A 20,929-nucleotide genomic window follows, 5' to 3' on the forward strand; every position below is an offset into this window, starting at 1 on the left:
ACTCTGCCCCAGGAGAACTTATACCACGCCAAGCTATGGGGGCAGGGGCATTGGATCTGAAGGTGGTTGGATCACCAATGCCTCTTGGTGGAAGTGGGACCTGACTGGCTGTCAGACCTGAAATCTGAGCGGGTGGGCACTGGAGTGTGAGCAGGACTGAGCCTCAGTGTGGCTGGCCAGAGATGGGCCACAGAGAATGTGGACTTAGTGCCACAGTGGGAGCTGGGCTAGGGACAAGGGTGGAGGCTGGAGACAGTGAGAGCAGGGGGCTGTCACCCACCACAAGATCCTGGTGAGAAGAGCTAGTGGTTCAGACCAGGGCAAGCTGGGTCTGAGAGGAGCAGACTCACTGGGAGAGGGTTGGGGAGGAGGCAAAAGTTACCCCTGAATTTCTGCCCCCCAGAGGAATCTTGGCCCTGAGACCAGTGTGCCTCACTGGGTATGAATGAGGTCAGGTGGTGCTCCCCGCTGCTGAGTTTGACACAGCAGAGTTTCACACCTATGCCAGGTATCACTCCTACAGAGGCGTGTTGTTCAGTCACACACTTGGCATCACCTCCCAGTGACTCTTAATGCTTTTAGTAGGTCGATTCCCTTCCACACAGGAAGAAACTGGGGAATGGATGAGGGTGCTTAAGAGGAGTGGGGTCCAGGGCTGCTAAGGAACAGCATCTCAGCATCTGGAGGATAACTGGGAGTAGGGTGGGCCTGGAGCAGTTGGCTAAAGGTGTCTGGAGCTAGAGACTGGGGAGTCATGCAAACATGGGTGGAGGATGTACGTGAAGATGGGCAAAATGCTGATCACCATTGAAATTCTGAGGATTGCCAGAGGTTCATTATATTATTCACTCTTCTTGGGTATATGTTTGAAAATTTCCACAATAGAACGTCAAAACAGCTAAAAGCCGTGTGGCTTTGTACCTGCAGGTGGTATGTGTACCCTGCTACTGGTGTGGAATGAGCTCAGAGACCTCTGAGTGTGTGGGTGCAGAAGTGAGTTCACCACCATGCGCATGTATTGTGCAAACTGCAGCCTGCGTGCAGTTGGGGACAGCACCTGGGAAGGGCAGGGGAGAAGCTTCTGTTCTGCCCAGGCCCTCCACTCTCACCCCAGCACCCCGCAGGGTGAGTCCCCTCAGATCACAGCCTGTCCAGGCCATTGGCGCTGTAGTATTTATGTAACCAAGTATGTGAGACAGGGCGGCTCTGTACCTTGAACTTGTGACAGGGTGTGTTGGTGTGTGGACACGAATGTATGTGGATGCCGGGCACTGAGTACGGGTGTGGGGACCCCCCGCCCCCGGACTTGTGAGGCTGGGAGGGGCCCTGGTTTGGAGTTCGGTGGTGGTGGACTCCTCACTCTCCTTTGCACGATTCCCAGCAGCACTCCAGCGCCCTCTCCCCATCCCCTGAATCTGGCTGTATGGAGGGTGGGAGACACCTGTTGCGGGGCTGGAAGCGGCAGAGCCCACCGGGGCCTCTCCCCCTGCGCCCCCGCCCGCCCTGCCCCTCGCGGGTCCCGCCCCCGCGGCCGCAGCCCGCAGCCCGCAGCAGCGAGTGAGCGCCCCGCGGCCGGAGGAGCGCGCGGCTGCAGGAGCGCACGGCTGGTGGAGCGCACGGCAGGGGCCCCGCACAGGGAACCGAGCTGAGACAGGGGCCGCCCGACAGGCGGGCTGAGCGGAGGGAGCGCCGTGGAGACGCCGGGGGCAGCGGGCCGCGCCAGGCTGGTAAGTGTGGCCGCGGGGAGCCAGAGAGCGGGCGTGGAGACGCCGCTGTCCCCGTCGCCGTCCCGGGCTCTACCCCCGGCATCCTCTGTTCCCGCTCCTCCTCGGTTCTAGTTCTCTGCGTCTCTGCCCCGTCTCTCCGTCTGTTTTTCCTGTCTCTGTCCCTCTCTATTTACTGTCTCGTCCTGTCTCTATTTCTAATCTCTTTCTTCTGTCTGTCTCCTGCTGCGTCGATCTTTGCCTGTTCTCTCTCAGCCCAGGCCTCAGTATTTGTCTCCCTCTGCCTCTGTCTGTCAGTCTCCCTGGACTGCTTGTCACTCAGGTCTTTGATATTTCTCTTGCTCCTCTATCTCTCTTACCTTCCTGGTCTCTCTACCGGATATCTTTATCAATATCGTCTCTCCCCGTCTCTGTCTCTCCATTCTTGTTTCTGTCTGATATTTCTGTCACCCTCCACCTTGGTCCCTCTCAGTCTCTTGTCTCTCGCCATCTCTCATTTCTATACCCACATCTCCCTGTCATTGTCTCTCTCCCTCTCTGTTGGATCTCTCTCTCCTCCATCTCTCTCTGTTTCTTGGTCCCTGTCACCCTCTTTGATCTGCTCAGTCTCTACCTGTCCTCGGTCGATGTCTGTTTCTGTCTCTTTGGGTCTGGTCTCTGTCTCTCCTGCTCTTTTTACCTCTCTGTCCACCTCTGAGAAAGCTGTCTTTCTTTTTCCTTATGGCCCCCCTGCACTTCCCTGAATCCATAACCACCTCCCCTTGTGTTGGGGGCTTTGGGGCAGCGGGTGCAACACTCATAGTTCTCTCTCCCACAGGCAGCCCTTTCCTCAGGGCCGCGCCTGGTGCCAGCCGGCCCACCAGTGGGGGGACTGCGCCTGGAAGCTGTAATGGAGGCCCTGCAGAGACAGCAGGCAGCCCGACTGGCCCAGGGGGTGGGGCCTTTGGCCCCTCCACGCCCACCACCACCACCGCCACAGCCTTCCTTTCCTGGATCCCGGACCCTGCAGGCCCCTGACGGGGGCTTGGGGGAGGTTGGAGCTGAGGAAGAGGAGGATGCCCAAGAGAATGAGGAAGGAGAGGAAGCTGGCGCAGAAGAGGAGGCAGACGAGGAGAGCCACCCAGGGACCCGGGGCACCAGCTCACCTTCCAGCCAGCCCCCTGGACCTCATCCCCATGAGTGGACCTATGAGGAGCAGTTCAAGCAGGTAGGACCCTCTCAATGTCAGGCCCTCCCCCTTCCCACTCTCTGGGTAAAAGCAGAGCAAGGTGATCAGTAGCCCCCCCTCCTCCTACTGCGCTCTGCAGGATGGAAAGACAGAGACATAGAGACCTGGAGAGAGACAGTGGGAAGACTGAAGGCTAGACGGGGACTGGGAGGGAGAGACAGACATGCTGAGACATGGAAAGAAGTGCGTAGGCACGCACCGTGAGGTGCAGGAGACGCCCAGAAACATGGAGGCTGACAGACTGGAGGCTCTTGGTGAAGCTGGAAGGGAAAGTGGGAGGGGTGCAGGAGCCTTCAAGAATTCTGAGGGAGGGGGATCTGGGGATCCCAGTGCCAGCACTACCATACCTTCTCACACATCAAGTCACAAGGTCATATTCCAGTGACCAGTGGGGGTATCCTGGGCTGTCTACTTCTGTCTTGGAAGTGGAATGGAGGTTGCCACTCCTTTGGCAAGCTGATACCCACCTCATCTCTTCCTTGTCACATTCTCCCCACCCATGTCCTCTCCCCGGCCTGAGTTCTATGGGTGACAGTTCCCAGCCTGTGATGGCCACTACAGCCGCAGTGTGACTAAAGGGCTCCTGTGCAGCTGGGAATGACAAGACCTTACTCACAGGGCCTTAATTTGAGGTTCTTCATCCCTGCGGAACCCATCTGGATGTTGTTCGAAGGCACTACTCTAGGCTGTCATTAAGAAGATGTTATGCAGGGCTGAGATTCTAGGTGTGCTATTCTGGTGGTGTTACTCGTAGGGTGTTGGTTTTGGGTATTTTCCAGAAGTGTTAATCTATGCTTAGACTCTGTGGTGTTAGTAAAACTGATAGTGTTACTTGGGGCTCTGTTACTCTGGAGGTGTGACTCTAGCGACTGTTTCTCCTGGGTGTAATTCTGGGGATTATTACTTGGAGACTGTGTGTGTTTTTTGTGGGTATCCATCTAAGATGTAGGGCTCAGTTCTTGTGGGAGTGTAGATCTAAAGGTGCATCTTTGGGGTTTGTTACTCATGGGTGTTTTTTTTGCTCTGAGTTCTTATTGGCGGGTGGAGTGTTACCTATGGGTGTTATGCAGGGACTGTCACTCTGGGTAAAAGACTCTTTTATTTTAGGGATTGTCCCTCCTGGGGGGTATTTGAGAGCTGATACTGGAAGGAGAGCTCCAGGTGACTGAGAATAGGTGGGATAACCCCTGGACCTTTCAAGTCCTGACCTTACACATCCTGGGTGGTTCAGGGCCATTGCCTCTGTGGCAGCTTCTGTAGTGCAGGAAGCTGTTCCTGGAAGATATGTGGGCTGAGGGGCCCAAGGTTTCCATCCAGGAGCTTTTCTGAGCATCCACCCTGCCTGAGGGATGGGTTAGAGGCATCTCTGCCCCTCATCCCCACCTCTGGCACACAAACATGTGAACAGCAAGAAGCCCTTGCAGGTATGAATGGGTGAATGAGTGGCTCAGATATATCTGTCGGTTTCCTCAATGTGGAACACAGCGCCAGCCTGACTTCCTCCCAGGGGCTCTGGAAGGCAGCCTAAGCCTCCGTAGCTTTCTCTCTTCCCCTACTCCCCAGATGTGTGGTTTGAGCTGCCCAGGGCCCCACTGGCCAGTAGAGCGGTCTCTGTGTGTATCAGGAAAAAAAGTGCCCACACCCGCCCCCAGGGGAGAGAACCCAGTGCTCTCTCAGGAAGTCTACATTTCAGAACTTACTTACCCCATCAGCTGGGGACCCTTAATCCGGGGGTTGGAGTCCAAAGGGTCCCGGGGTGGGGGGGAGCTGGGTAGCAGAGCTGGAAAATGACCTCAGTGTTTCCCCAGCTGTACGAGCTCGATGCAGACCCCAAGAGGAAAGAATTTCTGGATGACCTGTTTAGCTTCATGCAGAAGAGGGGTGAGTGGGTTGATGTAAGGGAAGGACCCCCACTTACCAGGTTTGAGGAAGGGAAACTCCAGGGTTTAGTCCTCAGTTTGGGTCCTCTTTGCAGAGGCCTGGGCTTGGCAGCATGTATCCTTTGGGCCCTCAATAGTGTCTTTAACCTCTGACCCTGCCCCCCTTCTCCACCCAGGGATTAATTAGTGGCCAGCCCACTGGCAGGTTAATGAGTGTGGGATCAATTGGGAGGGTGGGAGGGGGAACTGGTAGGAGGCTGGCCTGGGGTGGGGGGCGTTCCCAGAATTGGGGGACTGGGATGGGAATGCCTTGGTCCTCTTCCCTGCTGCTTCCTCCAGCCTTGTCTCTCCTCAGTTTCCCCTTGCTTCAGGCAGGAAACACCCAAGGTGTTCTGCATCAGGAAGGACTGGAATTAGACTGAAGGGAGGACTTCTCAAGGGGTAGGCAGGGGCTGTGGAGGAGAAGGAATTTCTTTCCAGGAATCTCAGAGCCAGAAGTGAATGCAAGAAGGGTCCAGGAGGGGATCAGGCTGGGCGGCAGTCCATCACTTAGGCTTCTCCCCAGATTCATGGGTCCGAAGATTGACTCATTATCTCTCTCTACAAAGCTAATTAACTCACTCCACGAGTGCGGCCTGATAAGCTGCTAATTAACTGGCTGCACTGCCCCCCTCCCTTAGTGCAGCTGCTGGCCAAAGTCCCTCAGGCCCCCACCCCAGGCCCAGCACCCCTTTCGGGTCCCTTCCTAACCAGGAACCCTCCGTGGGGCTCCAGGTCCTTTGGCTCCCCAGGAAGGCCCGGGCATTCTGGTCCCAACGTCCCCTCCCTGCCCCTTCCTCCTGGTCTCCCCTCCACTGGGGGGTGGGGTGGGGTGGTCTCAGCATATCCTAGCGCCCCCTTCCTTCCAGCTCTGCCTCCCTCAGGTCCCTGCCTTCCTCTGCTCCCTGTGCGGGGGGAGGCGATCCCGCGGGGCCGATAATTTCCCCCCATTAATCAGGCCGCAGCTAATTGTTCGGGTCCAAAGGCGGCAGCGGAAGGGGACAGGATCGGTAAGGAATTAACTGGGGCCCATCGCTCAGCGCAGACAGGCCCCTTTGTCAGGACTGGACGGCGGGGGCGGCGGGGACTGCGGAGTCGGCGAGCCGAGGCGGGGGTTGCTTCTTCTCCCATCCACCATCCTCCCGCCTCTGGCAGCCACGCCGGGCCGCTGCTTAGGGGAGTCTGGCTCTTCAGCACAGTCAGGAAGTCCTTCCTATGGTCTACGTCAGAGGTCGGCAAACTAAAGCCTGCGGGCCAAATCTAACAGCCCATGAGAAAAGAATGTTTTCACATTTTTAAATAGTGGAAAAAATTAAAAGACGAATAACATTTCTGGATGTGTGAAATGCGAATTTCAGAGTCTGTAAATAAAGTTTTATTGGAACAGAGCCGCGTTCACTCCTTTAAATATCCTCTATAGCTGCTTTCAGGCTGCAGTTGCAGAGTGGATTAGTTCTGACAGAGACTGTTTGGCCTGCAAAGCCTAAAACGTTTACCATCTATCTGGCCCTTTACAGAAGAAGTTTGCCAACCCCTGGTCTAGCCTCCCATCCTTCCTGCTACAGTGGAGGCCTTGGGGGCTCTGTGGGCTCTGCCTGCAATCCCACCTACCCATCCCTCCCTGTTCTCCTCCTTTCTTGACGGTCCCGCCCTGTACCTGGGGCTCACCCAGGCAGGTCCAGGCATTCGACTCCTCGAGTCCCTGAGGATGCCCGCAGACAGGGTCTCAGTCTTAGTGTCCTGACTCTCTGCCAACCCCCCGACCAGGGACGCCAGTGAACCGTGTGCCCATCATGGCAAAGCAGGTGCTGGACCTGTACGCGCTGTTTCGCCTGGTGACGGCCAAGGGCGGTCTGGTGGAAGTCATCAACCGCAAGGTGTGGCGGGAGGTCACGCGCGGCCTCAGCTTGCCCACCACCATCACGTCGGCCGCCTTCACTCTACGCACCCAGTGAGGCCAGGCGCGCGCGCGAGCGGTGGGAGCAAGGCGCGGGAGCGGGGGTGGGGCACGGGGAGCGGAGGGCCCCGGGGGGTCGTGTCCGGGGGTGGGGCTTGATCAGCTGGGCCCAGCCTCCCACCCCACCCCGTCCGCCCGTAGGTACATGAAGTATCTGTACCCGTACGAGTGCGAGACGCGGGCGCTCAGCTCCCCGGGGGAGCTCCAGGCCGCCATCGACAGCAACCGGCGGGAAGGCCGTCGTCAAGCTTACACCAACGCCCCACTCTTCGGCTTGGCGGGGCAGTCCCCTCGGGGCACTCTTGGCCCCGCCTCGGGTCCCGGGCCCGCCCCTTCTGCGCCCACGCCCGCGCCCACGCCCGGCCCCCGCACTGCTCAGGGCTCCGCCTCCGGCCTGCCGGCGCACGCCTGCGCGCAGCTGAGCCCGAGCCCCATTAAGAAAGGTGTGAGGGGAGAGCGGCTGAACTTTGAGGGTCTCTGAGACTTAGGGGGAGGCTGAGATATAGGGAATATTAAAATGTGGAAGCTCTGAGGTCTGGGAGCATCGAAGTATGGGGACAGTAAGGACTGGCGGGGCACTGAGGTTTGGTGCATGCTCAGGTTTAGGGGTCCTGATGTTTGGGGTCAATGAAGCCTTGGGAGCTCTGGGATATGGGTTACTGCGGTGTGGACCTGAAGCTCAGGAGAAGGTCCTTTATCCAGAGCAGCTTCATTCAACACCAGGGCTCCTATTTGCATGTGGTTTATGCCTCCTGTTTTTCCTGGCTTATTTAACAACCGAAAGCAAGGAGATCCCCCAAATTGTCTGGGACAAACTTAGTCAGATATATTGGCCTTTTGGGGCTCTCCAGCTTCAGAGCCTCTATTCGGAGACTGGATGGGAGGGGAGATTGAACTTGGTGCTTGAGCTTGGATGACCTCCCTTGGTCCCAGGCCTGTGGGGAGAACCAGATGCAGAGACAGGGTTGGTTGGGTCAGGGGAGCTAAATGACCTGTTTTTTCAGAGGAGAGCGGAATTCCAACCCCTCGACTGGCACTGCCTGTGGGCCTAGCCTTTGGACCTGCGCGTGAGAAGGTGGCACCAGAGGAGCCCCCAGAGAAGAGGGCTGTGCTGATGGGGCCCATGGACCCACCTCGACACGGCGCACCCCCCAGTTTCCTGCCCCGTGGCAAGGTTCCCCTGAGGGGTGAGGAGGGGCTTGTTGCTGAGTTGCTGAGAGGGCTTAGGGCCTGTGCAATGAGGGAGGACAGACCCATCACCCCATAGGCATTGGAGGTGGGGCAGATAGATCCCTCAGTAGACAACTCTGTGATTACAGGTGTGGGGCTGAATTGGAATGGGGGCTGTCTATAGGGATGGAGGGGGGAGCTTGTAAGTCTGAAGTCTGATTCCCCAAAATGTGACTCCCCTGCCCCCTCCTGGACAGAAGAGCAGTTGGATGGGCCTCTCAATCTGGCAGGCAGTGGTATCAGCAGTATCAACATGGCCCTAGAGATCAACGGGGTGGTCTACACTGGTATGGGTACTGCAGGCTGTCTATACTGGCATGAGGTCAGGGGTATTTACACTGGCATGGGGATTTTAGACTTTTTCTACTAGCATGAGGTTCAGAGATATCCAAACTTGCATGGGTAACATGGGGTTCAGGGGATTGCTACACTGGCATGGATTAAAGGGGGTGTCTACATGGCATGGGATCCAAGGCATGACCTCTCTGGCATGAACACCATGGGATGTCTTGTCATGGGCCTATGTATCAGTGTAAATATTTCTTGCTTACTTGTTGGAGGGTATCTGTATTGGAGTCTCTAACTGACTCAAGGGGCTTGTCCTCATTGGTTGCAGCAGGGCTCTGTGTGTGGTGTTCTAGCAATCAGGACACTGACTTTTGTTTCCCTCTTCTGTTTCTTTGCCTCGCCTTTTTCTGCTTGTGTTTGCCCTCTACCATCTCCTCACCCCTTTGCCAGGCATCCTCTTTGCCCGTCGCCAGCCCGTGCCAGCTTCCCAGGGCCCAGCCAACCCTGCACCCCCACCCCTGATGGGGCCCCCATCCAGCGCCTCACCCTGAGAGCTCACACTTGAAATTGAGAGTCCCAACCCCATTTCTGAGGGGGAGAGGAGACACCCCTCCAACCCATTCTTCCAAGGTGCCCATTCTAGGACCTGGAAGATGGCCACTCCCCGCCTCAACCATGCCACGTGGACTTGAAGCCAAAGAGATTTCTTCTGATGTTACATCTACCTCATTTCAAAAGGAGGGCACCTCCTCCCTGGCCAACTCCAGCAGCATCTACCAAAGTGTTCTTCCCCCGGTAACCCCCATCATCTCCGCATGTGCTCCCTTGTGTCAATATCATCTCTAGGACTCCACCTCTTTGAGTCAGACCTTCTTCTCTTCAGGAGCCAGGTGAAGGGTTGAGTTGGGGTGTTGTGAAGATGTCCCTCAGGTCACATCTGGATAATAAAGCTGCGATCCCTCCCTCTCCAGTGCCTCCTCTCCTTCTTGTTTGGGCCTGTGGGTCGGGGAGGAATTAATTATGTGGTATGCACAGGCCAGGGGTTCTCAGAGAAGACAGAATAGCAAAGGCCATGAGTAGGAGAGCTCAGTCTCATTAATCAGACTGCCTGAGTTCAAATCCCGATTCTGCCACTATAATGTTGAGTGTCCTTGGCACGACACTTAATCGCTTGAACCTTAGAAGACTCCAAAAGATTATGGTATCTCACGGGGCTTCCTACTATTCTGTGGGAATGGACCAATCTTAGAATAATGGGTATATTTATATGTGCACCCTCGGAAGATGGGGTAGGGAAACCTCTTTGGTACCCTGGAATTTGGTACCCTGGAATAAAGGCGAAGGTTGTCTTGACGAGCAGGGGCTGGAAATTAGGGTAGGGCCTGATGGGTAGCCGTCGCCTAGGTTACAAGACAGCTTTTGACAACTTTCGTCGGCCCTGCCTGCCGCTTCCGGCAGCGAAGGGCCGAATCGTGGCATCACTTCCTGTATGCAGGGGCGCCCATCCACTCGGATTGGCCCGCCTTCTGTATTTGGACGGACGTCCCGCCCTCTGGCTGTTTCTGGCAGAGGCGGGGCGGCGGGAGCTATGGCGGCTGTGACAGATTTGCAGCGGCTACAGGCCCGTGTGGAGGAGCTGGAGCGCTGGGTGTACGGGCCGGGTGGGTCTCGCGGCTCGCGGAAGGTGAGTTATCTGGGGTCCAGTGGTCCCTCTCTGGGGCAAAGCAAAAGCCGTCTACTGGCCTGGTCCTCGAGGTGGATGCTACCGCTCCAGAGTCCCGTTGCCCGCAGCCCGGCCTTTGAAATAACAACGGTTCGAGCCCTCCCGGAGCATATCGGGCCGTCGGGGTCCATTCCCACGGAGGGCACTGTGGGTCTGAGGTGGGCTCACTGTGGAGACTCCGCCTTTGCCCTCGCGGGGTAGTTGGGGAGACCTGACACACTCGAGAAACTGACTAATCAGAGTTTCAGTAAGAGCTGAAGCCCGGAAGGGCCGTTGTGGAGCCCTGCGTAATTGCTAAGTGAATTGTGTAAAGAGAGGTCCATAGGACCCCAAAAGAGGCAGACCGGAGGTGGATAAAGAAGGCTCCAGGGGGTTAGATGTGTGGTCTGGGAGGGCCAGGATTAGGAGGGGAAGGGATTGGGTACTGAGTGTTCAGATATGGACTGGCACTCCTTCCCACCAGTGACTGAATTTTGACAACTGTGCAGCTCAGTTTCCCTTCCATCCCCTTTTTAACTATGGAAATACCTTTCACTGAATGTGGAGTGTCAGGCACACCCTGGAGTTGAGTGCCTCAGAGGTAATGATGTCTGTTTGTACACTTCTTGTGGAATTAGTTATCACTAGCAGATTGTGTCCCATGTGAGAACTGACTTCTCAGAACATTCTCTCCCTTTCACATCTATGACGCAAATCCTCCTGATTTTCCTCCTACCTCTCGGGCTGCTTCTATGCAGTCTTATTTGCCTCCCCATATATTTGACCCTTGAATATTGTCATTCCTTACCCTCTAACCTAAAACCTGTGTGAGATCATTCACTTGCGTAGCCTCTCCCTCTATTCAACCCTTTAATATTGGAATTCCTCATCCTCTACCCTTAAAGCCTAGGTAGGTTCAGCCAAGAGGAGGGAATCAGGGAATAAATAGTATATGCTAGTGCCCCATAAACTCTAAAGTAGTTCATTACCTCCCCAGTCACACTTGAAACTCCCCAAGGAGTACATGATTATCTCCCCCTTCACACTGAGGATTCCGGGAAGGTAGGGTTGAATCTCTTTTAATACTGGAGAAGGGGACGATAGCTGGGACAAGGAGGTTTGAGAGCCTGAGGGAATGAGGGTTCTTTATCTCTTCCAAGACTTGAGCCAAGTGGTAAATCTTGGAATTAACTTCCACTCCTCCCATAGGTGGCCGATGGCCTGGTCAAGGTGCAGGTGGCTTTGGGGAACATCGCCAGCAAGAGGGAGAGGGTGAAGATTCTGTACAAAAAGAGTAAGTGCTTCCATGAGGTGTCTACCTGCTCTCCTTCCCAAGCTTCTGCTTCCTGGTTCCCTGCCCAGGCTCTTCAGCCTAGTAGGTCACTGGAGTTGCCCTTTGGGGATAGCAGGTGAAGACATTGCCCTGATGAAATGGTGAATTGGGGTGTGCTTTCTACTTTGTGGTTAAACCCCAAGCCCATGGCAGTGTCCTAAGTTATGGGATAAGAGCTCTGCCTGAAAGGTCCCCTTGGGGAAGGAGGGACGAGGGGTATGGAATTTCCACAGGCAAGGTTCAGAGGCAGGAAAGAAAGCAGGCACTGAGAGCCCCAGCCGTGGCTCAACCAGCCCTTTTTGATTATGTCAGAGCTAGCAACCTGTTCAGGAACTAGAAATCAGATAAAGCTCTGGCATGTCTTGGTGGCACTGAGGGGCAAGATGCCTTCCAGCCTTGAGGATAGATCAGTGGGAAGGCTGAGGGCCCCAGGGTTTTAAAGTTTGAGGCTGGCCAGCAGGTGATCAGACGGTAGAGACAGGGAAGTGGGGATAGGGGACCTGGTGGAGGCCTGGTGGACACTGAGGGTGTCAGCTCCTCACTCAAGGGTCTCCCCAAGGCTGACACCTCCCCTAATATCCTTCACAAGACAGAACCCCACTCCCCAACCTTATTCCATTTTCCATCTTGCTACTTTTCTAGTTGAAGACCTGATCAAATACCTGGATCCTGAGTACATTGACCGCATTGCCATACCTGATGCCTCTAAGCTGCAGTTCATCTTAGCAGGTAGTGCTGGACAGTATGTGCATATGCATCTGGGGATGTGGATTGTGGGGGATGTCGGGCACAGAGATAGCTTCCCTGCTGGCCCTCTCCTGGATACAGCCCTGGAGGCTGCTTTCTGGAACCTGGCCTGGTTCTGGACTGAGGCTGGAGGTGGTCCTGTGGTCCTCAGGTAGGCACTGGGTACAGTATACTTCAGAGCCAGCTGCAGACCATGGTGCCAGCCACAGTGGAAGCTACTCCGGTGTTCTATCTATGGCTTGCCTCTAGGATTTTCCTTTGGAACCTTCCTTACTTCTGCTCAGTAGACATAGGAGCTTCTAGGAAAGGGTAGGGGCAGAGAGCATTGCATTTGGGAGAGGTGAGGTTATAGGCATGAGTTTCAACATCTTTCTTCATGCGAGAAGGGGCTGGAATTTCAGAATTCTAGGCAGGAACTATTGTCTTAGCAATGTCTGCTTATCAGTTAGTTAGCCACTCCACGAGGTATGGTTTGCCAAGCACCTGTGTTTGTTCATGCATTCAAAAGTGATCATCTACTGTGATCCAGACTATCATAGGTGTGAGGTATACAATGATGAACCAGAAAATACCTGAGCCACTGCTGTGGCTTAGACACCAAGTTCAGGAGGTCTTCTCCTGCTCCGATTATTATTTTTTAAATTTATTTATTTATTTTTGGCTGCGTTGGGTTTTCATTGCTGCGCGTGCACTTTCTCTAGTTGCGGTGGCTTCTCTTGTTGCGGAGCATTGGCTGTAGGCGCACGGGCTACAGTAGTTGTGGCATGCGGGCTCAGTAGTTGTGGCGCACGGGCTTAGTTGCTCTGCGGCATGGTCTCCCAGACCAGGGCTCGAACCCGTGTCCCCTGAATTGGCAAGCAGATCCTAACCACTGCGCTACCAGGGAGGTCCCTCCTGCACTGATTCTTAAGTCCAGCCTCTCCATGCCTCCCTGTCGCCACTGCCTCAGTGTTTGTCCCCTTGTACATGAATAGTTGCAGTCTCCTAAGTGCTCTTCTTGACCCTAGTCTTCCCCTTCTTGCATGTGGTTCAGTATCATCTTCCCAAAACACATTTCCAACCTGCCACTTTGTTTACTTTGGAACCTCAGTGTGTGTGTGTCTCTCTCCCTATTAGGATAAATTCCTAATTCCTTAGCATGCCATTCCAAGCCTTCTATTGACTGCCAGATCTACCCTCCCATCTCGCTGTTTCCTGTGCTCTCCTTGCTCCATTGCAGCCAAATGAATTCTATTTCCTCTACTAGTTGACAAGCATTCTTTCCTCCAAATGCTTGACATAACAGTCCTCTCTTCCTGAATGCCCTTCCCACTCTGCAGCCACTGAAACCCAATGTACACAGGGTCATCCCAGTCCTGCTTTCCTCACTGGACTGTCCTGTTACTGTCCCAGCTCTCCAGGAACTTGTAATTGTCTGTGCCTCTCAGATCCACTGAGCAGAACCTGCCTGGTAGTTTTCCACGCCTCCTCTTTCAGACCTTCCCAGGAGCCCTTGCATGTGGGGACCCAAGTCTGAAGTACTTTGTTTCCTGTGGCCTAGGAGGGGCTCTGAGTTTGTTGATAGGAGGCTAGAGGAAGGGGCCTCAGAGTTAAAACTTGGAGAAAGGTAGGATTTGGAGGAACTTAGAGGCTCCTTGGGCTCAAGATAGGTCAGACCAGAGGCATCCAAGAGAGGTGGAGCCAGACTGGGGGAATGTGCACATAGAGAAGGGGGCTGTGGGCAGACTAGCTGCCCCAAGCTCAGCCATCTCATCGGCCCCTCGCACGGGAGTGGCCGTGCCCAGGCTCGCCTCACTGCCACTGCCTTGTCTGTTTATGCCTCAGAGGAGCAGTTTATCCTCTCCCAGGTTGCGCTTCTGGAGCAGGTGGAGGCTTTGGTGCCCATGCTGGACAGCAGTCATATCAAAGGTACCTCTCTGGGGCTGCAGCTCCACTACTCTACTTGGGGAGGTGGGTGGATGGGCAGGACTTCCCTGGGCTCAGGCCAGCTCTGCTCCTTGTCTTTATCTCACCCTGGGGGTACCGGACACCTGCACTGGGATTAAAATTTCCAGGGCAGAGAGCTCAGCTTCAGAATGTCAGGCAGTTTGGCACTAAGGACACTCATGTAAGGCCAGCAGCCTCCAACTCTGGGATTCCTTCTGTCTTCTACCCCATCCCTCAGCAGCTGTCCTTCAGGGTGCTGCAGGGCCCAGATTTTACTGTAAGAGTCCCTGCCAGGTGTGTCAATGGGTGTGAATTCTTCCTGCCGCACTGCCTAGTGCAGTCCCTAGGCCTGGGTTTTGACAAGCAGACCGTGACTTTAATTGAATCCAGATAGCCATCTTGTCTGTCTCTAGAGGTATTTTTCCCAGCTCCCCCTCCCTACCCCTGATCAGCTTCCTGCTGAGCATCTGACACCCATAAGCTGTGGGCCCAGCATGGTGGCTGAGGCTCTGGGTGTTGGATTCCAGGTGGCCAGCTTAGGGACCTGGCATTCATCCTCAGCCCACCTGCAGGCTCCCTGTTCCCTATAGGCCCGGCAGACCTGGTCCCGCTGGGCTGAGAGCAAAGGAACAGATCCCATGATAATCAAAGCTTCCTCTACTTGGCCCTGCTCACAGCCCTGGGGTGGGTGTTTGGGCAACTCTGGGAACCCCAGGGTTTTGTCTTCTTCTAGGGGCCTGCATCTTCCCCTCCCTTTTGGGTCCTAGAGTAAGACTGGGGTGGGCAGGGAGTCCCACCACCACCTCCAGAAGCAGTGGTCAATGAAGCTGGCGTTTGTTTAGCTTCTCCACTCAATACTCTAATCCTACCGAAGACCTAATAGACTATTGAGCAGTCCCGGGGGAAGGCACAAGCATCACTAGGCAGTGTGTGTTGTGTTTTACAGCCGTTCCTGAGCATGCCGCCCGCCTGCAGCGCTTGGCCCAGATCCACATCCAGCAGCAGGTATGGGAGGGGAGAGGACTGGAAGGGAAAGTAGAGGTGGTGAGGCTCCTAGTCCCCACCCCTGCCTCCTGGAGAAGCAGCCTCAGGCTTCCCTGATGTCAGCTTCAGGGGGAATTTAGGGTTTATCCTTTGTCTTCCATCTGCCTTCCAGAAGGGAAGGGACTTGCCTACGGTCACATCCAGGTCTCCTGCCTCCCAGAGTAGGGCTACCGGAGGTATCAGAAGATTGATGTTGGGAGGTACCCATGAATTCCTGGGGATGATGTGTCCTTAACTATGGTGGAAGAGCTGTTTTTTCACTATTCCCAGGCCCTAGCGTAAAGGTCAAAGAGGGTTCAGAAATAGGGGACAGGGAGGGAGGCATATGCTAGCAGGAATATTTGCTTAAATGTGTGGTTCACCCCCTCCTTCTATCAGCCTTAGGACTGCAGTTAGGCTACCCATACTGGAGCCTGAAAGTGCCTCTTTAGAAATTTTCTCCTTTTGGCACTGGGGTTAAACATTACCTTTTCTAGGCTCTATGGGGAGCGAGGGTCCCTGATGAGGTGGGCAGTGGGAAGCGGGGGCTTTGTCCAACTTTCTCTGCCACACCTTGGCTCCACAGGACCAGTGTGTGGAGATCACTGAGGAGTCCAAGGCTCTCCTGGAGGAATACAACAAGACTGTATCCTTTCTGCTCAGCCAGGCCCCTGAGGAGTGCTGTCCGGAGCCCTGTCCTTTTATCCATTTCTAGCTCTGTCTCTCATCCCATCCCAACCAGCCTGCCTATCCCCCTGCTGCCCGACACTTTAGGCAGATGCAAACCTCTCCACTCCCTCGCTCAGATGTCTGTTCTCACCTTGACCTGCGACCAGACAATGCTTCTCTCCAAGCAGTTCGTGCAGTGGGATGAGCTACTTTGCCAGTTAGAGGCTGCCAAGCAAGTGAAGCCAGCAGAGGAGTGATGGCTGCTTCCCATCCTAGGGTGGGCCAGGGCAGCCAGGCTCCAGGCCCTGTGCCAACCTGCCCTTGTAACAGGACAGAGCAGAGGCAGCTCTGTATTTATTGGATTCACAGCCTACCTGTCTGCACTCAGGTGGGGCTCTGGGGTCAGAGGTCTGGCTACTTGAGATTTGCTATTTGCACCCCCTCCCCTCATCAGTGTCCTGTTCCAAAGACAATAAACTGTACAGATTACTGGAGGTGTGTGTTAGCTTCCCGGTGTTGTGTGGGTATGGTGGTGGGGATGAGGTTGATAGGCCAGAGTTGTTGGCCTTTCTACTAGTTGGACTGAGAGCTATACTCGTCCTAGTCTGGCTTTCCGGGAGAGGTAGAGCTCTCAGGACGAATGCTCTCATTTGCTTGATGTGAGTGGAACATTCGTTTATGTATCCATTTATTCCACATTTACCAAGTACACTCTAAATGTCAGATGCCATACCAGGTGGGGAGGACACAGGTAGGGTCCACCTGATTCCTGCCCTGTACAGGCTAGCTGAGGAGACAGTCAAGGAAAAGGGGAGGGACAGGTGGCACCAGGGTTCTTTGGGGGCACAGAAGAAAAAGGAATGTGGGAAGCAGCCCTGGAGGGTGACATGCAGGGTTTTGAGAGCCAAGGGAGCAGCATGTGCAAATGCAGAGGGGAGCCTTTAAGTTTCTCTCTTGGGAGCCTACTTGGTTCTATTAGCCGAGAAGGGGAGACTAAAAGAGGTTTGGATGCAGGGGGCTTTTGGGGGGTGGGCCGTGGGGGGCGGTGGTACGGTTGGAAAGGAGAGCATGTTAAAGAGCAGAGAAACTGATGGTCCCTCACTCCACCAAGTGTTTGCTGCCCCCTTGTGGTCTCAGGGACTTCTGTGGCTCCAGGCCCCTTTCCATCTGGCCTGCCCACCAGCCCACCAGCACGGTCTCATTGGCACCTCAAATACAGCACGTCTGAAACTGGGAGACATCCTAGACTCCTCCCTCCTTCTTCGTTCGAACAGTCGTCAAATCTACCTCCTGGTATCTTCCAACTTAATCTACTTTTCCCCATTCCCACTGCCGTTTCTCTGGTTCATTCTTTCAACAAATGATTTATAACAAATATTTGAGCGCTTATTATACGCGGAGCAACGTACAAATCTCCGCGGACATGCCCCCGGGACTTTGCGGGCAGGAGTCACCAGCGGTTGCGGCCCGCCCCCGCCCGTGCTGCAGCCACAGTGCGCTGTGCACACGAACTGGTTTGACTTGCGCCTGATGAAACCCCCCCGTGGTTCGCCAGTGCCCACGGGGTGAGGTCCAAGCTCAGAACTCGCTGGCCAAGGCTCTCGCCCCCGCAGCAGCGGCCACTTCAAACGGCACCTCTTGCTCTTGTCCAAAGTGAAAGCCGCTGCTCCGCCTTTGCTGCTTCGGTGTGCTCAACGGGTAACGCCCGCCCTGTCATCTTCTAAGGGCCAAATCCTCCGCATCCTTAGGACGCGGGACTCCTCTGACGGCCGCTCCTCTCCTCCGCAGGGCTCTCTCCGCCCCAATAGGAGTGCTCCTTGCCCGGGGCTGAACAGCTGAGACAGCCCAAGTGCTCCGCCTCCTGGCCCAGCTCACTCTCCGGCGTCCCCCCACCTCTCGGTTTGCGGGCGGAGGCGCCGGGGTCCCCGCCCCTCAGGCCCCGCCCCGTCCGGCGTGCGCGGCCTCGCGGCCTTGGCGCGCTCCCGGGTGGCGCCATCTTGGCTTCGGATCGAGCTTGAGGGGTGTTCGGCCCCGGTGGTGAGAGCAGGAGCCCAGTGGGGTGGGGGCTCCTGGAGGTACGGGGAGGAGAGGGGAGGTCGGCTGCTGGGCCGCTGCGGCCTGCCGGGCACTGAGGGCGGCCCGTGGCGGTGGGGACCGCCGAGCCCGGCCGCCGGCGAACTGGATGCCAGGGTTAGCTCTAGCAGCCCTCGGCGTCAAGCCCCTGTTCCCGAGTGTCTGAGTGACCTGGGTTGGGGGGATCGACCCTGGGAATCTCCGGGTGAGGGGTGCTCGGCCCTGTCCTAAGGGTCCCGGAGTGGGGGAGGGGTCACTTCTGTTTTTGAGGAGCTTTTGGATGAGGGCTCTTGGCTCTGTGTCGGAGAGCTTGTGGCGTAGGGGCTTGGCCCTGTCCTCTGGGGGCACGAAGTGAGGGGCCTTGTCCCTGTCACCGCTTGGAGAGCCCAGGGTGAGGAGCACTCAGCCTTGTTCTCAGGGAGTCTTGGGTGAGGGCCCGGGCCCTGTCCCCAGGAGCCCCAGATGAGGGAAGTTCATTCCCAGTGCTAGGGAGCTTGGGATGAGGGGGCTTGGCCAGCGTTTGGGGAATTTGGTCCTGTCTCAGGGACTCCGGGGTCGGGAGAGGGTTATGGCCCTGTCCAGAGGAATGGGGTACAGGCCCCTCCCAGGGTGAGGCAGGCGTGGCCCCCTGTCCTGGGGATGAGGGCATATGGTCCTGTTTCTGGGAAATCTGGGATGAGGAGTGGGCCCACGTCCTAGAGAGCCGGGGTGGGGGGTGGGGGTTGGCCCAGGGCACCCTGCCTAGCATCCCTCTGACACTTCCCTGCAGTGGGCGGCAAGATTCAGACACGACAGCAGCCGGATGGAGCACTACCGGAAGGCTGGCTCTGTGGAACTCCCAGCACCTTCCCCGATGCCCCAGCTACCGCCTGATACCCTGGAGATGCGGGTCCGAGATGGCAGCAAAATCCGCAACCTGCTGGGCCTGGCGCTGGGGCGGTTGGAGGGCGGCAGTGCTCGGCATGTGGTGTTCTCAGGTTCTGGCCGGGCTGCAGGCAAGGCTGTCAGCTGTGCTGAGATTGTCAAGCGGCGGGTACCAGGCCTGCACCAGCTTACCAAGCTGCGCTTCCTTCAGACCGAGGACAGCTGGGTGCCAACCTCACCCGACGCAGGCCTAGATCCCCTCACGGTACGCCGCCATGTGCCTGCGGTATGGGTACTGCTCAGCCGAGATCCACTGGACCCCAATGAGTGTGGCTACCAGCCCCCAGGGGCACCCCCTGGCTTGGGCCCCACACCTACCTCCAGCTCTGGCCCCCGACCCCGAAGAAGGGCTCGAGACACCCGGTTTTGAAGACCTGCTGGCAAGCTGTTCGCCAGGCCTGAATGTCTAGGATGGCTGGGCCTTCTTTGAGAAGCCTCTGTAACTGCTCAACACCCCCAACAAGACTTGAGTCTACAGAAGTGGGCCTCCCTGTCCTGCTTCCACTTCCCTCTGGCTTGTGGAAAGGGACTGCTATGAGGAGTGACAGGTGTGGAGTCTCTGCCGGGTTCTGGATTGCCTTCTACCTACAGTGCCTCTGATCTACCTTCTGACAGAGGTCCAAGGAGTGTGTTAGGAAATAAAGGTTCTGCCCATTCGTCTGATGAGCCTCTGCTTGGCCTGCTGTGTGGAGGTGGGATTAAGGGAGTGGGAGTCCCTGCCCTTGACCCCCAGGAGCTCACAGGCTAGAGACAGGAAGGGTAAGCTCAGGTTGGTGCTGGCAGGATCTAGAGTCGATAAGAAGCCTCAAGCAGTAACCTGACTGGGCCTAGACCCCTGGGTGGCTGTCTGCTTCCTGTTTTGGGCTGGTTTAAGGACTCTGCCAGGTCAGACATTTTTCTCCACCTGCAGCATATACCTCATTTTATTGCACATTGCAGATGCTGCATATTTTACAAAGTGAATGTTTGTGGCAAGCCTGCATTGAACAAGTCTGTCAGTGCCATTTTTCCAGCAGTGTTTGCTCATTTCGTATCTCTGTCACATTTCAGTAATTCTCAATATTTCAGAATTTTTCATTATTATTATATTTGTTATAGTGACCTATGATCAATGATCTTTGATGTCACTACTGTAACGCACTGAAGGCTCAGATGATGGTTTGCATTTTCTAGCAATAAAATATTTCTAAATTGAGGTATGTACATTGTTTTTTTAGACATAATGCTATCGCACTCTTAATAGACTACAGTGTAGTGTAAACATAACTTTTGTAAGCACTGGGAAACCAGAAAATTCATGTGACTCGCTTTATTGAGATCTTCATTTTATTGAGGTGGTATGGAACTGAACCCAAAATATCTCTGAAGTATGCCTGTATTATCGTATAGTGGTTAAAATCGTGGTCTTGGGCACCAGGCTGCCTGGATTTGAATCCTGGTTCTGCCACTTACTAACAAGTTACTGCTGTGTGACCTTGGGCAAGTTACTGCTCTGTGCCTTAGTGTTCTCATCCATGAAACAAGATATAGTGCTTACCTCATAGGCTTGTTATGAGGATTAAATGTAGGAATATACATATGATTCTTAGATACCACCTGGGCCTGTATACACTCAGCCCTCCATATCTGTTGATGCAGAACTCGTGGATACAGAGGGCTGACTGTACTACATCATTTCATATAAGGAACTTAAACATTTTGGTTAAAAAAAAAAAAATCCATGGGGGCTCCTGGAACCAATTCCCTCAGGATACTGAGGGATGACTGTAAATGTTAATTGCTCTCATTATTAATGACTCAGCTTACAAATATGCCTTTTCCTTAAAAACATAACCTCAGTCCCACATTTTCCATTCCTGTCTCATCCTTTCCTTTTTACCCCTTGCTGTTCCTTTTCTGTCTCATCTTGGCCATAGACTCTCAGGTTCACCATGGTCAGGTCAGGGGCCTGAGGAGAGCGGTGAAGATTGCAGTGGTAGCCAGTGGGGTACAGGAACCAGAACAGGATTGTGGGCAGTAGTAGACTCAGTGAAGAGTTGAGTGAATTGGGTCTCCCACTGGATTTTAAGGTCTTCTCCATTGTGTCCAGTAGCCTGGGTGTCCAGTCACCAGGAAAGCACAAAGTTCGGGCTCTTCTGGGCCCATGTGGCAGGGTGGGCACAGCAGTTTGAGTGTTGAAGTGATAG

The 20,929-nt window shown here is 55.1% G+C and overlaps 3 protein-coding genes across 6 annotated transcripts; all 3 read left to right on the plus strand.

The window, feature by feature from the left end:
- The first annotated feature begins 1,661 nt into the window (after nucleotides 1-1,661).
- On the plus strand, nucleotides 1,662-9,312 carry ARID3C (AT-rich interaction domain 3C). 2 transcript variants are annotated; one of them, XM_081237015.1, is made up of 8 exons: nucleotides 1,662-1,727; nucleotides 2,542-2,931; nucleotides 4,761-4,833; nucleotides 6,639-6,822; nucleotides 6,970-7,271; nucleotides 7,833-8,015; nucleotides 8,256-8,345; nucleotides 8,797-9,312. In XM_081237015.1, the coding sequence occupies exons 2-8, from the start codon at nucleotides 2,614-2,616 to the stop codon at nucleotides 8,895-8,897; spliced, it is 1,251 nt and encodes a 416-aa protein (XP_081093141.1). In that variant the 5' UTR covers nucleotides 1,662-1,727; nucleotides 2,542-2,613; the 3' UTR covers nucleotides 8,898-9,312. The 2 variants fall into 2 exon arrangements, with proteins under 2 accessions (XP_081093141.1, XP_081093140.1); XM_081237014.1 differs by lacking the exons at nucleotides 1,662-1,727; nucleotides 8,256-8,345 and having other exon boundaries at nucleotides 2,559-2,931.
- Nucleotides 9,313-9,906: 594 nt separating this feature from the next.
- DCTN3 (dynactin subunit 3) lies at nucleotides 9,907-16,240 on the plus strand. Its single transcript, XM_081237256.1, has 7 exons — nucleotides 9,907-10,030; nucleotides 11,258-11,342; nucleotides 12,024-12,110; nucleotides 13,953-14,036; nucleotides 15,001-15,059; nucleotides 15,664-15,723; nucleotides 15,914-16,240. Exons 1-7 carry the CDS (start codon nucleotides 9,935-9,937, stop codon nucleotides 16,001-16,003), a joined length of 561 nt encoding a protein of 186 aa, XP_081093382.1. The 5' UTR covers nucleotides 9,907-9,934; the 3' UTR covers nucleotides 16,004-16,240.
- A 1,471-nt stretch (nucleotides 16,241-17,711) lies between these two features.
- RPP25L (ribonuclease P/MRP subunit p25 like) lies at nucleotides 17,712-19,938 on the plus strand. 3 transcript variants are annotated; one of them, XM_081237515.1, is made up of 2 exons: nucleotides 17,712-17,783; nucleotides 18,589-19,938. In XM_081237515.1, exon 2 carries the CDS (start codon nucleotides 18,622-18,624, stop codon nucleotides 19,111-19,113), a length of 492 nt encoding a protein of 163 aa, XP_081093641.1. In that variant the 5' UTR covers nucleotides 17,712-17,783; nucleotides 18,589-18,621; the 3' UTR covers nucleotides 19,114-19,938. The 3 variants fall into 3 exon arrangements, with proteins under 3 accessions (XP_081093641.1, XP_081093640.1, XP_081093642.1); XM_081237514.1 differs by having other exon boundaries at nucleotides 17,748-17,821; XM_081237516.1 differs by lacking the exon at nucleotides 17,712-17,783 and adding an exon at nucleotides 17,862-18,210.
- Nucleotides 19,939-20,929: the final 991 nt, after the last annotated feature.

Source organism: Mesoplodon bidens (genome assembly GCF_964165515.1).
Source record: "Mesoplodon bidens genome assembly, chromosome: 6".
Classification (NCBI taxonomy): domain Eukaryota; kingdom Metazoa; phylum Chordata; class Mammalia; order Artiodactyla; family Ziphiidae; genus Mesoplodon; species Mesoplodon bidens.